We start from the raw sequence: 16,179 nt of genomic DNA on the forward strand, positions 1-16,179 counted from the left end.
GCCTCAGCCCAGACTCCAGCCCAAGCTCAAATGTCTGCACGGCAACGTTTAGCCCCAAAGCCTGAGCCTGTGTAAATGGCCCTGAGCGCTGACTCTTGGGGCAGTGGGGTTTTTATAGACGTCCCCTTTGGGGACGAGGCTCTACGCCCACCAAGGAAGGGGCAGGATCTGGCCCTACATTCGCCTTTGTAGCAGGCACCATGCAGGGCTCTGCCAGAGAGTGGAAACCAGGTTCATCCACAGCCAGGGTGATGCTTTGGCTGGGATGGAGATAAAACCAGGAGCCTTGGGGGGGGGGTGTGTGTGTGTGTAAATGTTTGCTCAGAGTTTTCAGGGGCATTTCAACCCCCACATTCAGGGTATCCACATACTGAACGCCAAAGCAAACAAAGTGGGTGAAGTTGCCTGAGGGAAGAGACGGTCCCCTTTCCACTCAGCTGCCACTAACCTTATTCACGGGGCAGGGGTGAGCCCATCAGCTTTATCTAAGATAGCTTCCCAGGCCAGGATGTGCAGGTCCCCAGGATATCTGAAGAGTCCTGTGACCCAAGCTAATCACTCGGGACATTGGACGAGTTCTTTGGGGGGTGTCTAGCGAGAAATCTCTTGCTGCCCACATCAACCCACCTCCCTCTCTTGGATGGAGTTAAGGATTCTCACCTCTGTTACCTCCTCACCTCAGGCCTGTAACTGGCTGCAGCTCCTGGGGCTGGAAGAACCCAACAATGATTCTAGGAGGAGTCACGTAACATTCTCGGGCCTGGTCCTTTCCACAAATCCTTCATCAGTCTCACTCCAGGTGGAATGGCCCATCCCAGCATGCACAGCAGTGGCAGGAATGGACAACAGGCTGGAGTGCAGTTGTCAGAATTTTGTCAACTATTGAGAAGCAAAAGCCATGGGAGAAACCAAGCTGATGTTGGTTATTACTGCAGCAGGCGAATGGGTGATCTAGAGGCGGTTACGCTGCCCGGGCATCACCAATAATTGCTCCGTGGAAACCCTTGTGGGACACATTTTATTTTTCAGTTAAAAAAATATATAAACAACTCCACGGCTTCCTAACAGTTATTACAATAATCAAAACCACAATGAGCAGACTAGATACACATCTGTGAACAAACAACTGTCCCGGGGTTGGAGAAGGGCAGAGGTGGCAGGCTGGGGAGGGGAGATGCAGTTAAAAATGTCTCATATTAAATCACTCCCAGGCCCTCAAACCTACTCTGCGAAACAACCCCCCGGGCTGGATAGGTCCTTGTGGAGACCACAACCACCACCTGATCCCAACTATTCTGTTGCTCCCCCATGTCACTCCCACAACCCGCCACCATCCCTCTCTCTCTACCCTCCACCGCCATCCCTCTGCCTGTTGAGATTTTTTCCCCGGAGAACATCCCTGACCCAGACTCACATCAGATCTCACCCCATCACACCCGTGATGTTGTCGCCCAGCTTTAGACAGTCCCTTCTATCTTCCCCCTCAACCCACCCCTCACTTTATACCCTCTCCAGATGGGATGCCGCTGCAGAGAGTCAACACTGCCACCCAGCTGCAAAGGTCACATAAGTGCCAAGCAATGCATGGCACTCTGTCCCGTGCTGCGGGTTGTCCCTCTGCCCTGCTGCTCTTGGGGGCAGAAGCGACACCCAGAACTCAAAGAACAGGAATCAAGCCAGTCTCTTCCAACTAAACTAGACTGACCTAGACTCTTCCTGCCACGAGGAGATTAAGCCAGAAAATACCCACCTCTAGCAAGGCCACCAATGGGCAGAATCTCTGTATTCCACCCACAGCAGAGGTCTAAAGCCTGCACCTACCATTAACGACACAAACCCACCCCACCCAAATCACAAGGAACTCGCTTCCACGAACCTGCACTAACGTCCGTAGTGGGTGTTCATGTTAACAGCGAGACGTCTACTCAGCTCTGGCCTCCCTCAGACCCAGACAGACAAGAGCCATTTGAACACGGGACCAGCCCCAACATGCCAGGGCAACAGGAAAAGGGACTCTCGAAATTACATGAGCAATGGTTGGACTTCAGGGCTGCCTTTGACGGGAGCATCCAGCATCAATAGTTCCTTCCTTAGCCCACTGAGAACACCTGTATTCAAGGGTTGCCTTGATTTCTGGTTGGCCTGGGGAGCAGAGGGGGCAGCTTAAATATAGATTAATGGCAAGATGAGAAAAGAGGTGCATGAAAACGCATTTGAACCCCAAAGCTGCTGGCTCCACAATGTTCCTCGTTAGCCAGACAGAACGTGGCACTCTGGGACTTCACAGCTAGACCACATGGAAAGAGGCAGCAGAATCCGTTATTTCTAAACATTTCACAATGCCCCAAGTGCCTCACCTATGGGAGCCCGGCAACCAAGGCTGGCTGCTGACAGCAGTGAAAGGAGAGGCCGAGACTGCAGGACAGCAACTCTCTTGTGAGGCTAAGGATTGGGGCCCAAGGCTCTGAGCTCAGGAGCTATCGTCAGGGCCCAGTTCTGGCTAGTTCAATTTGGGGCTCCATAGACGGGGTACGTCGTGTGGGGGAGGGAAGAGACGGTCCGACTGGCAGCCAGGGGCACTGCAACAGCCTAGTTTGGGGCATCACCAGGAATCGGGTTTAATGGGGGGGGGGAAATTCGCTGGTTTCAAACAGCCCAGTTGGGGCTATAGGAATTGGAACTAGGGATGAGAAAGCAGCATTTTGGGGGAGCCAGAAGGCTTGATGTTGGTTATGGGGTGAACACTGCCTTGGACAGGCCACTTCAGGGCTCGGGGGGCGGGAAAGGGGATTTAAATACGGAGGAGGCTTAAGCTGGTCTTGGGGGCTAGGCAGGGAAAGAGGAGCAGATGCGCTCCTGGCAGTGTGATCCCAGGATGGATCCATAGGGGATGGGCTGTGGGGTTGAACACACTCCAGGGATTTTGGGGGGGGGGGGTTCTAACATGGCACGTGGCTCAGGCAGTCCCTTCAGCGGGGCTCGGGGAGTGGGATGTAGAGTTTAGGAAGTGGAAGGCTGCAAGCAGAATGAACTCCGCCCCAGGCAGCTGAGTGCACAGCTCTGGGAAGCAGGGGCTGGGTGGAGGTTGTGGGGAGGGCAGTAACCGGTATGCTGGGGCACGCGGCCTTGGGCAGTCCAGCTGGAGTCTGCGGGGAAACTCTATTTCTGCATGTCACACTGCAGGAGGAGGACAATAGAGGGGTCGCTCTTGGCAGCTTCCTTGAACTCCTCCAGGGTGATCTGGTCATCCTTGTCCTTGTCCATCTTGGTGAAGATCTTGTCAACCCGCTGCTGGGGCGTCAGCCCGTCCTGGTTCATTCTCATCATGATGACCGTCCCCACCATCTTGTAAATGGCCTGAGGCATGAAGGACAGAGGGAAGAGGGGTGAAGTGCCCAGGAGGGCCCCTTCTGCACGGCGGTAACACCATGCTAGCGGGGGCAGGGCTGAGCGGGTCCACACAGCAAGTGAAGGGGTGGTTATAGAACAGAGAGGTGTACCCATGTTCGCTTTAACTCTTGCTAGCTGGATAACAATAGCACAGCACAGGGAGACATAGGCTTGTACTGGATTGCTAGCCCATGCCTCCTAGGCACACAGCTACTGTTAGCCATGCTAACTGGATTAATGGGTAGGCTACACGCCACCCCTTCACCTGAAGCCCTGCCTGCCCACCTACCTACCTGCCCACCCATGCTGCTGCTGTTCCTTCAGCTAGCTTTGATCTAGCTCAGGTGAGTCCACACACGCTGCAGTCACACCTTACTGACCGCAGCGTAGAGACACCCCCCTGGCTAGGTCTATAGTACACCTGCACTAGCTTGCATTGAGCTAGTGTGCTTTAAAAAGTAAAGTACATACCAGGGGACAGGTGTGATTGCATCAAGTGGCTACCCTGGACCACCACCCACGTAGCCATGGTTACACAGCTATTTTGCAGTGTGCTAGTGCAGGTAGATCCACCCGCGCCAAAAGTTACACCCTGGGCTGCAGAGTAGACATACCCACGCGCTGGTCTCTTTTCCCTTGCTGCAGTGACTGTGGGCCAGACTGTCTGCGGACGTAACCTGGTGCCATTCCAGTCAGCACAGAGCTGCATCAATTAACGCCAGCAGATGTGGCCCGGCATGGCTTCAGGGCCCAGTCTGCACCTGAGGCAGGGCATTCATTGCCAGAGGTGATTCTGTGATCGAGCACGGGGACTTAGGAAGGGGAGAGCAGGGCTAATGCTCCGGGGGAGATGGATTTACCACTAGGGGCCAAGGGTGTTTAGGACCTATGGTTTGGGGCTTGGTTTATACTGGAGTTGCTTTTGAGTTTGGACACCCGTGAGCTGCAAATTTTTTGAAGGGGCATCTATTCTAGTCGCTTGGTCCCGCCCTCCAGCCTCCCATCAGTGCTGGGGCTAATGATCAGAACCAGCCCACTGCAGCATCTTTGACCCCACTGTCTTCACAGAAACCGAGAGGCCAGGGCATTCCAATACCTCAATTATTTCTAGCATCTCCAAGCGGGTTATCTTCCCGTCTCCATCTAAGTCGTACATCTCAAAGGCCCAGTTCAGCTTCTGCTCAAAGCTTCCCCTGGAGGTGACGGACAGGGCACAGATGAACTCCCGAAAGTCGATCGTCCCATCGCCGTTCTTATCAAATGTGCGGAAGGCGTGCTGGGCAAACTTGGAAGCATCTCCATAGGGGAAAAACTGCAGGGCGAGAAGAGGCTAGTAAGAGATCTGGAGAGATAGAGGACCGGTGGTGCAAGGGAGCATATGGGATTTGTTGCTGCTTAGAGACAGATACATACAGAATCAGTATTTCTAACAGAGAGATAAAGTATAGGGCATCAACCTAGAGATAACAGCCGGGGGGGGGGGGGAGAGGAGTAAGATTTGGACCTATTTGATTCTAGGCACAAATCTGTGAAGGCCTGGCCGAACCAAGAACTTTAGAGAACTTCTTAAGCCTCTTACTATAGTGTGGGGGCCACTCTGAATATGGCCACATTCTATCACTGCAGAGAAAGGGGCGTGGGAAACACCAGGGCAATCACATACTCCAGGAGACAAATTCAGGGCATGGCTCAGCCTGCAGATAGAGGGTAGCAAGGAAGGTTTTAGGGGCAGGAGGTTAGGTTCTTGCTCTGATTGGACCTGGAAGGAACAATCAAACATTCGGTAGCTTAGAGCACGGTCAGGGGCTTCTGTGGCTCCAGCCTAGGATCCTGCTAGCAGAGGGAGATCTACTAGAGCTTTGCAATAACAATCCATCCCTCAGGCTGGGCTGTGCCAGCCACGGCCAGCAGCGAGTCCCAATTTCATCCTAACCATAAAGCTCTCTCAGGGTCCGGCCAGCACCAGCAGTGAACGGGGCAGTTCAATGGTGCTCTTGACCTCTGGCTGGTCGAGCACTACCTTCACCCAGGTGAGTTAGTGGTTTCAGCTAGTCACCAAATGCAGCCTTTTAAACAGCCGCAGCCCCATGGTTCCCGGCAGCTTACTCAGCGCCTGCCCCCATCCACCAAACACTGACCATCTTCTTCCCTCCCCTGTACCTTGATGTAGAGCTGCTGGAATTCATCCAGGTTGAGGATACCGGTGGGACAGTCCTTCAGGAAGCCCTTGTACCACTGCTTTAGCTCTTGCTCACTGAACTCTGTGCTTCTCACCAGGTCGTCCAGCATCTCGGGGGCCAGTTTACTGTTGTGTTTTCCCATCACTGACTCTGGAAAGAACAGCACAGTTCCTCAATGCTGAAGTACTGACCATGTTGGGGAGATGGCTGAGAGACAGGAATTCTTGGACTCCCTTCCCAACTGTGCCACTAACACGTCTCTTCATCTCCGTGCCTCGGTTTCCCCCTGCTCCCTCTCTGCAAAATGAGGGTAATCATGCTGACCAGCCTCATGGGGGTGTATGGGAGAGTTCGCTAGTTAAGCGTTGTACAGAGCACTGACATTGTCAAAGGTCTTGGAAGCATCAAGTATCAATATTACCAATGTTTCAGAGGAGATAGAAACGCTACTGGAAAAGCCTGTGACTGATGAATATGACTCACTAGCCACCTCTCACACAGATCAAAGCCCTGAGAAGATCGGCCTACCCTCCCCACCACTCAGTGGGGTTGTTTGTGGGGTGGATGTTTCCATACTCACCACGTCTCTTTGGGCCTTAACCAGCCACACTTGCAGTAGCATGTGTGACTAGGGCCACCCTGGCTCCTACAGAGAGGAGACTTAACAGCTGATCTCAAGAGCACCATCTGACACCACTCACTTTTCAAGTCTTGTCTGGACACCATGAGACAGACCTTGGCCAACACCCCACCTACCAGTCATTGGCACCTGCCCTCATGGCCAGTAAAACCTCAGCGCCCAGTGACTCCGTCTCATGGCACCTGCCACAATGTAAGATAGCTTCCGGTGCAACTGAGAAGGCTCACAATATTGACTCCTGCTGGAGTCGCAAGGCCATTAAGAATCATCTTGTTCGGAGTTTTTCCTGGGATGATGTCATAGGCCCCCCTCGAAAGCAGCACGACGGGGTGGAATTTTGAGGACCCGTCTCACTGCCAGGGAGTTGCAGTAGCAGCTGGGAACCCTTTTCCTCTCTTCCCCATGGCTGTAGCAGGCCAAACCGGTCACCAGGTAGCAAGAGAATAGGGCACCTTAATGCCACGCGCTCCAGCACACACCTCTGGGGATGGAGTCAGGAAGGCATCAGATCGGCTTAGTAAGGAAGCCTCCAGCAATCATCCGACACAGTCGGTTCTAAGAATGTCTCTTGGCCAAGAGACAGCCAGCTTTCACTCAGTGCTTGGGCAAGGCTGGAATGCATATGGGGGAGCAGGAGCAGGGGGCTAGTGGTAGCTGCAGCAAGGGAAGGGGTCTTTCCATAAAAATGCTTCAAAGAAGGAGAGAGCGAGCAAGAGCGCACGCAAGAGAGAGCACCAAAGCTGTGAAATCAGAGCATTCGGTGGTCTGGGCTATGAAGGGTTAAATAAATTAGTATTCATAGAGGAAATGAAAGGGGTGGAGCAGAGCCCAGGGGAGCCCTTGTCAGTGTTTTGGGGGTGGTGTCACCCCCAGCTTTTAGACACCAGGAGGTAGAAGATGATGTTTTTGGAACAGTCTCACCTCACACTTGCGCACTACTCTCCTGATATTTGAGGTTGAATTTGAAGCCCTGGTGCCTGCAGTCCCGTGAAAAAAGAAGAATCTCTGGGTTTTTAAAGAGTACGTTTCTAGCCCTCATGGAGACAGAGGAAGAGCTTGAAAAGTGTCACTTGAGCGTAGCCCAAGAAGCTCGGAACCAAGAAAGCAAAGAAACAGAAGCTCAAGTTTTTTCTCTAAACTTGGGATTTTTTTAAGTCACAGTTTGTGATTTTTGAATGTTTGGGTTTGGCAATCCTGAGGGTCCGTCCGCCCCCGCCCCAATTACTTAGCTCAGACAGACCGATCCACCTTTTAGTCCAATAGGCGTGTGCTTGGCCACATCTAAGAATTCCAGATAGTGGAGTGTTGCCAGCACTGATATAGGGAGGAATTTGAGACATCTCCCCACCCAGAACACACCTCTCTTCTCCACATAAGGCTGGCTGCTTTTTCCTCCTGATGCAAGTGTCAATAGACTTGATCCTCGGGGAACAAAGAGGGCTGCAGGAAAATATTTGAGTAGCTATAGATAATAATCTGGTGCTGTTTGCTGTGGTCAGAGTAGGGAGGCATGATTTCTGACTTCTATTCGTGACTCTGCACTGACCTGCAAGCTCAGGCAAGTCATAGGTCAGCCTTTGTGCCTCAGTTTTCCCATGTATAGAACAGTTGTTATACCTCTCCAAGTGGAGCACTGTTAGTCTTAATGAGTGCCTGACAAATGCTTTGAGATTCTTATATGACAGCTGCAATATAACAGCAAAGTATTTACTGTGATGAATTCCTGAGTGGGGAAACCAGTGTCTAATGAATTCCAGCGATGGATGCCAAACCCCCCACTGTGGGAGGTTAACTAGGGAGCAGAGGAGAGGGTACAGGTGCTCCAAAGAGGTCATTCCTAGCACAACACCCCCAGACATAGGTCCCAAGACAGAGCCCAAGACTTTCAATTCTAAGGCAGATACCTCTACCACTTGAGCAAAAAGGGAGTAAATCCATGAACAAGCAGCAGTAGGCTCTCATCCTTTGTGCTCTAGCCAGCAGAGGGCGACATTTAGCAAGCGTGTTACATTGGGCCGCAGTATTGTGGATGTCATTATGTCAAAGGTGCTGCCGGGGCAGCTCTGACATTTGCCTGTCTGCATCAGTCGGCCCTTTATAAAATAGCACTTGCTTTCATGCCCAGGCTCTCCCACGGCCCACCGAGAAGCAAAATACTGGCAAGTCAGGCACTGCCTCGGCAAAGAAAGAATCTGCCTCGTTTTCAGCAATCGCTCCCACACAGCCTGGGTCGTTATTTGCTGTTTAATCCAATGGCAGATGGTTGGCCAGGAGGACACTGGTGTTACCTTGTACGCTTAAAAAAAAATTAAAGAAAATTGGATGTTTAAGTTCATCAGGAGACAGACCAGAACAGACAAGCCCAGATCTCAGTTTGATGCATCTTCCAAAATGTGGCACTTTAAGTGCAAGTGATTTATAGACATCTGCTTTGGCACTCCTCTCTGTCTCCCCCTCCATGCCTGCCTCTTCCTGTACTGTCCTTTCCTGGGTTTCCCAGGACATCTTGTTCCTTGCCCCAAGATAAGAGATAGAGACTGTCACTGATGACAGTCTCAAAATGCTCACAAATAAATGATGCTCCTTCCTAGCATAGGTGTCAGCAGCACAGCGCCTTCCTCCTGCTTCTCTATTAGTTCCAAGCCCAAGTCACAGGGTGGGACTTGAACCTGCAACCATCTGTCTGCAGAAGTGACTGAGCTGATAAGTGCCTCGGTGCAATCAACAGAAGTTTGGCCATGGATTTCAGTGAAGATCAGAGGCTGTGCCAACCTTGTTTGGGATCACAAGCCAGTGGTCTAGTCTCTTGGTGCAGATGTTAATGGCTGCACGGTATCCAGGACGCAGAATCAGGCATGCAGGAAGAGCGCTCGTCCTGTAAGCAGAGCTAGCTGGTGGAGGGACCGTCCCACCCTGCACAAGAGAAGGTGTGTCAGGCATCTAGTCCCCTGCTGCGGTGTTCTCCTCCAGTGATTCTCGGCATTGAGCAATCGGAGACAATCAATGTAGGCGTCTAGATCTGCAAGTTTAACCTTCAGCCAGCTCAGGGCCTGGGAGAGGAGATGTCACTGGGGCCTTTGATTTCGGATGCCCCCCCGCCCCCCGTATGGCACAAGGGGCTGCCCCATTGCTGAACAAGAGGAGAAGTTCCCAATTACACTAGGCCAACATCTCACCTCAGCCACCACCTTGCTCACCCACTCACTCTCTCCCAATGAAGCATGGTGGAGAACTGCTGGAGGGGGAGAAGCCGGCTCCTGGAAGAGTGTAAGCTCTACCTAGCCCTTATCTTTAAATCACCCCTTGAACCTCAGCAGGTTTCTCAGCCGAGGTGGATTTTGCTCCCACACACATGGGCCAGAGGTTGACGTGGGGGGGGAGGGGAACGGGACTGAAGACATGGGGATTTTATTATGGGACTCTGGGGCACCATCTGGGAACAGAAGGCAGAACACCAGCAACTGCGTGCTTGGCACTAACATTTCATCTCCAAGCTCAGAGCCGATCCCAGAGAGTTACTGGTTGGAATCAGACCTGCTGCTAGTGACAGGCAGGGACCCACTCAGGACACTGTATAATGCAGATTCCCTTATCTCCTCTGGGGGGCGCTCTCCCTCAGGGTCTAAATGCACCAAGCCACTCAGCTACTGCTCCCCCCCACTCTGCGGGTGGAGTTTAGGGTTTGTATCCTGCCTGGTGCCCACCTCCCCACCTTTACTGCAGGAACGGGCTAGAACGATGCCACAGCCTTGGGGCTCTTGCTCTGCCATGGGCATTTTGCTTAGACAAAGCAGAAGGATCTCTAAGCAGAGTGCGGACGTTTCAAGAACCCCAGTTTAGAAATTCCCAGCTTTGCTTTCCTGGAGCTCCCCCACTCCCTGATGGCCCCCACCCTGCCACAGCCCAGAACAGTTGCAGCCAGCATCACTCACCAACTGCACCCATCCCAATCCTTCTCAGCATCCCCGAGGGTCTCAACTGCCGCAGACATCAACAGGAGCTGAGGGCACTTAGCATCATGGCCTTGCTGGCCTTGCCCTAGCTTGGGTCTCTTTTCTGTCTATTTCCCCTCCCCGACCTGATTTTTGGCAGACTGTCCCCCCCCCCGCAGTGACTCCCCATCCCTGCAATGTCACCCACTGCAGAAGCAACACATTTGCCCCTTCCCAGACGCACACAATGGAGGGGCATGTCAATGCAGCTTCCCCTCCCCGCAAAAACACCTCTACACTCTTCCCCTCACTGGACTGTCTCCAGGCCCAAGTGGGGCAGACACTGCCCAAATTCCTGGTCTGTCTCACACATCCCTGCCCGGGTCAGGCATAGGGAGGCGCAGCTGCGAGGGGACCGAGGCCGAGCCACCCCCCTTCACGCAGGTCTCTGTTTGTGCTCCCGCTGAAGGGGGGCAGGGACAATCTCCTCATTACTCTTGTACATATAGGAGCCGGTGCTGAGGAGGTTGCCATGGCGACAGCTCCACTGTGGAGAGATGGTTGCCAACAGTAGCAGCATCCCCGAAGCTACCAGCCAACTCTTCCCCCCTGTGCCTTTTACTTCCACAGACCTTTGTGCTTCAGCCAAAGTAAATAAATAAATCCCCAAGGTTAAATCATTCTCTTTTGGGGGAGAAGGGGAGGGGGGAGAAAGGGAAATCATGGCTAGGGGTCCCAACTGGGAGGTCGAAGCAAAAATCAGGTTCCTTCTACATCTCCCACCAGTGCTTGTCCCCTGAGACGTGGCTTTTGAGATCTTTGGGTCCCTCACATAAAGCTGCCTGCCCCATATTTTAGGGGGGGGGAATCTTTTGGTCCTGATGAATGAGATTAAGTGCTGCAATGCTGGATTTCACCCACTCCATGGCCAGCACCAGCAGTGTCAGAGACAAGTCCATTCCAAGGGGAAGCTCCCTGTGTCCCCATCCCCACTCCACTCTTACGCCAAGACTCAGCCTGAGAAGTTCAGAGCTGGAAAAAATGCGTGAGGCCCTGCTGCATGCTCACCGACCTGTCTTCCTAAAAACCTGCATAACAACCCTCACAGTCCAGCTCCATTTCACAACAAGGGGTCACAGCCACGGCCACGGGGAGTGCATCTGTTCTCCAGAAAGCCGAACGAGCCTGCAGACCTGGGTCTGGGACCTAACAGGGTCACATGTGCTAAACCGGACTGGCCTGGGCCAGTACCACTTGGATGGGAGATCTCCCAGGAACACCAGGGTGCAGGACATGCTGATGCGGATTCTTCTGAGCCAACACTGGTCACGTATCCCAGCTTGGTGCTGCTGCTAGAGACGCCCCTTTTCACATGCTGTTTGCAAAACAAGGTCCCAATTCCTTGTTACTATTAAAGATTGTACAGCTTCTTGGGGGGGGAGGGGGAAGGAGATGTGGTGTGTGGGTGTGCGCGAGAGAGAGCAAGCGCGCTCAGTGTTAAACTCATGCCCTGGCTGAAACCAGACTTGGGTCAATTCCTTTCTTCCCACTTCTAATTCTCCCAGCAGCTCTAATTGAGAGCAGGGGCCAGAGCATAAGTCTGGGACCCAGGAACACTGCAGTGCTAGTTCCAGCCAGGCTGCCTTGGGCAAGTCACATCACCTCTCCATGCCCCCAATTCCCCCAGCTGCAAAATGGGAAGACGCTTCCCTGCCACAGTTTTCCCTCTAAACTGTGGTGCAATTATGCTGTTTCACAATAGCTATGCTCCACCCCAGAAGTGGCTGCATTTCAGCAGCTAAGTGACAGGATCCCAAGCTACAGCCAGTAAATCAGTTTAAACCTGCAGAGTGCTGTGGGCTGAAAGATGTGGTGCAAGTGTATTTGCTAGACACAGGAAGCCAGAGCACAGGAGTTATTCTCTTGGACTCACGTGGAGCATGGAAATTCTCCATTCTCTGTGTTTTCCCATCTTGCTGCAGAGATTTAGGATTCTGATCATCAGAGAAAGGCCTTGGATACAGCTGTTTTGCTCCCCCCGCCCCTCTGATTGTGGGGCTGAGATGGTCTCCTGGAGTCCCCCTTCCTTCCATTTAGTGGGACTGTGTCCCTCTGCAAATCACCACAAGTTCCTGATTGAGTCTAGGCACAGGCCGCTCTGCTACTGATAGAGAATTAACCCATTTGTTCCTAAAGCAGTCAGGGTTTTCCTGGTGCAAAAGCCATTGCTGTGAACAAAGGCAGAAGATTGCTGGGCGGGTGGGTTCAAAGGCAGGGAAATGGCTGGGCTTGAGGGATCCCCTCCAGTGTGCAGAGACAGGAAGGACAATCCTTCCCAGTAGATACACAATGAGGTTCCCATGTCTGCCAGAGTGGGCACACTTTGCATAAGAGAACAATGAGAACTGTTGTGAGGAATGCTCCAGGGTACGGGCGATATTTGCATGGTCCCTATTCAGTAGGAGCTGAGCCAGCGCTCTGGGAGCAGCATGTGATCAGCCCTGTGGGTTTGGGCAGACAGGAAGACATTTCACATGTAGGTCTGTAAGGAGTGCAACAACACCTGGGTATGTAATATATCTAGCCAGCTTACATACACATAAGGAACGTGCATATTCAGGTTGTGCACTCATATCCATTGTGTGCGCAAAGGGGAGCGTACAAGTGTTGAGTGTGTGGGTGTACACACACGAGACGGGAATGTGTAGAGAAGGGACACTAAAGCCATATTTCTGAGGCCGCCATTTGATGCAATTTAGTTCACTCTTCAGGAGCCAGGGAATAAAAAGGCATCCCGGGCTGGGATAATTCCCTTTTGCGCAGGGAAGGGGAGTGAACCCCAGAGGCAGGAAATTACATCTTGATCAGTGGAACAAGGGATTAAGTGGAGACGTTCATGGTTGCTTGTGGGACTGGGCGGGATGAAAGGAGCTGTAGAATTATTGGTCGTGGCCCCACCCAAGCTGCTGCACTAACAGTTACAGAACCATAGCAACAGATTGATGCAAGACCCAGAATTGTAAGAGCCGGTTTGTGTGCCGTGTACGTTCCATTGTGTGGACAGTCTGCCTGGTGCGTGTGCACAGATCAGCACGGTGCGTGCCTCGACACACACGACACCGTGTGCAATCCAAAGATGTGGGCACATGGTGGAGTTTGGAAAGGGCTCCTTCATTCCGTGGGCTGGAGCGTGCGTTACGGTGTTCGTTCTCGGTCGTGCAATGGCACTTTCGGAAGGTTCGCCGAGATAAGGAGAACCCACCCCACGTGCCTCCAGAGCTCCGATTGGTCAAAAGATAACAGAATCTCGATGAAACAAGTCTCCCTGTGCCCTGCTGCCTGCGTGCGGCTCATGGTACCTGCTGCAGGCAGTGGGGAACGGGGGGGGGGGAGAAAAAGACCCACTGTGGGTGAAGCCCTGGGGAACTGGCTTGTTGTTGTGACCAAACATGGGACTCTGGATTGCAGACTGTTTTTTTGCAGACACTGGCCTCCAGAATAGCAATGCCACCACTTACAATACCTCGTACCCAAATCGTTCCTCAGGGGACTCACTGAGATCCCCTCCCAAACCAGGGCCTTCCCACCGGCAATGACAAGATGGCTGCTTTTATGGTTGGGGGGAGAGAATCTAAAGCTTTGGTACATATAAGAACTAACTAGCACCTGTATACACATTCTAGTATATGTGGAGGAATGATCCCCTTACTGCCCCCCCCATACAATAAAGCATAAATTAAAACAACCCTTACAGTCCCTCCCCCCAACCCACCGCCCCCACATACACTCGTAAAATCATGCTGCTGGGATCTGCAGCACGACACGGTCCTCGCTGCACTGCACAAACCTGCTAGCTGGAGGCAAACAAAGGGATGGGGTACAGAGGGGTGTCTGTGCACATGTCTCCCCAAAGACCTTACGGGTCTTTGACTGAGGTTGTGTTAGGAGGCTCCCCTGGGCTGAATGCAGAACAGCCCCCTCCTGAGAGCCAACCCATACCCCTCCTCCTGCCCATCTGCCTTTTCCCAAAGGCAGGGCGCCCCGTGCCTGCCAGCCAGGCGCTGCACTCACCAAACCCACTGCCAGAGCTGTGGGGAACTTTGCAGAAGGAGCAGCAAGCGTTCTGGGGTGATGCCAGCACAGGGCAAGCTCTGAGCTGGAGCCCATAGGGCACAGTAACCAAGGAACCCAGAGTCCCAGCCTCTTTGCTCCCTCAGGAGAAGCAACTTAAACACACACACACACTCCTTTGCAATAGATGCCACTAGTACAACACCTGGCTGGGACCAGCTCCTGTGGCACCCCAGATACAGCTCACTCAGCAAGGGGCTCTGGGTCAGAAGAGGGGGTGAGCAGAGCCGGCCACATGACAGGGCCAGCTGGGTGATCAGACCCACTCTCCCCCCCCTTTAATCACAACACATTGTGTGATCATCAGCTATTGCTAAACCTCCATTTTATTTCTACCAACCCCCTTTTGTTCCCCAAAGCCACTGGGGCTGTCGCAGCCCCCGGAGCATTTTTCACCCCCCCAGGTGCCTCTTACCTTGGAGGTGGACTAGGATGCAGGTGAAGCTGCCGTTGTCTCTCTGGCCCAGCGAGGTGTCAGCCCCAGGTGTGATGTCTCAGGAGAAGGAAGACGCTCCCTGCCCATGCACCCAAGAGAGCCCTGCTGTCCCCCCACCTGATCTGCCTGGGAGCTGCTTCTCCTTCTGGCTTGTATCAGTATGTGCCCCGCCCCGCTCAGAAGGGAGGAGCCGGATTGGTTCTGCTGGCAGGCTGATTGGGCGAGGAGAGTGTCAGTCAGCAGAGGGCTACAGGTGGGGCTAGGAGCGTGATCCCCGGCTGCCTGTCTGCTGGGCTGACTCCAGCCCGCTTTGCTCAGGGGCGTGGGGCGCTTGGCCTCGCGGGGTGCTGAGTAGGGGGGAGGTTGCTCCCAGGGCTCCGAGGCTAACAGGGGGTCTCCTGTGCTCTGTCTTCTCCCGGAGAAGGGCATGGTGGGATGGGGGGAGATGCAGGTCCCAGGATGTTATAGGGAGACAAGGGGGGGGGGGGGGGAATAGCTTTCATTGGACAAACTTCTGGGGAGGGAGAGAGGCGAGCTTTCGAGCCCCCACCGAGCTCTTCTGCAGCTGCTTCCTGTCAGCTACCCCATACCTGCTTGTTGTTCCCGCCCCACTGCAGCATCCCGTGCCACCCAGGGCTGCTGTGCCGCCGTGGGGCGCAGACATCTCCCCTAGCTCTGCCAAAAGCAGCGCCGGGGGGTCCCCGACAAGCATGGGCCTGCTAAACCCAGGGCTGCGAGTTCATTCCTTGAGGGGGCCATTTAGGGAACTGGGGTAAAAATCTGTCTGGGGATTGGCCCTGCTTTGAGCAGGGGGTTGGACTAGATACGTCCTGAGGTCCCTTCCAACCCTGATAGTCTATGATTCTATCCGTTCTGCTCGCCTTGTCGCTCTCCTGGCCTGGGTGAGGCTCCACGCTTTCACTCCTCCCAGCCCCTGCATGCCTGAACGTCCTCCTGACCCCGCATGCCAGGCCACCTCCCTATCTCCACCTGAGCCAACAGCACTGCCCTCACCTCGGCCTGCATTGCAGGTACATGGCATTAAATCATCCAAGGAGGGGCTAACATGGAGCCCACCTGTGGCCCGACTTACAGGCAGCTCCTTATATCAAGTCACTGAGCCTTGCTAGCAAGATAGATGACTGAACTTCATTGATCATTCCTGTGCATGTGCCCAAAGTCCTGTCCCCTCATGCACTGAGTGCAGCATAAAGTCTGGGATGGAGTCTCGGGGTGTTGCCCCAGAGTCCTGGCCAGGGGTCTAGTGAGGAATGTATAACAATAAACATAACTCCTGCTCATCCACCCTTCCTCTTGTGCAGAGCCGACACTAGACATAAGCAGACTAAGGCTATGTCTACACTAGCACTTTTGTTGGTAAAACTTTTGTCGGTCAGGGGTGTGAAAACACACACACACACACATGACTGACACAAGTTTCACCGACAGAAGTGCTGGTGTGGATGGCGC

The 16,179-nt window shown here is 53.4% G+C and overlaps 1 protein-coding gene across 1 annotated transcript; it reads right to left on the minus strand.

Moving 5' to 3' along the window:
• Positions 1-999: 999 nt before the first annotated feature.
• HPCAL4 (hippocalcin like 4) lies at positions 1,000-14,870 on the minus strand. Its single transcript, XM_034754305.1, has 4 exons — positions 14,689-14,870; positions 5,551-5,720; positions 4,487-4,702; positions 1,000-3,357 (listed from the first exon to the last, which is right to left on the minus strand). The coding sequence occupies exons 2-4, from the start codon at positions 5,710-5,712 to the stop codon at positions 3,160-3,162; spliced, it is 576 nt and encodes a 191-aa protein (XP_034610196.1). The 5' UTR covers positions 5,713-5,720; positions 14,689-14,870; the 3' UTR covers positions 1,000-3,159.
• Between the last annotated feature and the right edge of the window lie 1,309 nt (positions 14,871-16,179).

Source organism: Trachemys scripta, chromosome 20 (assembly GCF_013100865.1).
Source record: "Trachemys scripta elegans isolate TJP31775 chromosome 20, CAS_Tse_1.0, whole genome shotgun sequence".
NCBI lineage: Eukaryota > Metazoa > Chordata > Testudines > Emydidae > Trachemys > Trachemys scripta.

What these genes read in the sequence shown, in the direction of transcription:
- HPCAL4 (XM_034754305.1), bottom strand. Translation starts at nt 5,712, where the DNA reads ATGGGAAAACACAACAGTAAACTGGCCCCCGAGATGCTGGACGACCTG. An exon ending in TCCAGCAGCTCTACATCAAG is followed by an intron (nt 4,703 to 5,550) that starts GTACAGGGGAGG and finishes CTCGCCCTGCAG; the next exon opens with TTTTTCCCCTATGGAGATGC. An exon ending in AGATGCTAGAAATAATTGAG is followed by an intron (nt 3,358 to 4,486) that starts GTATTGGAATGC and finishes TTCATGCCTCAG; the next exon opens with GCCATTTACAAGATGGTGGG.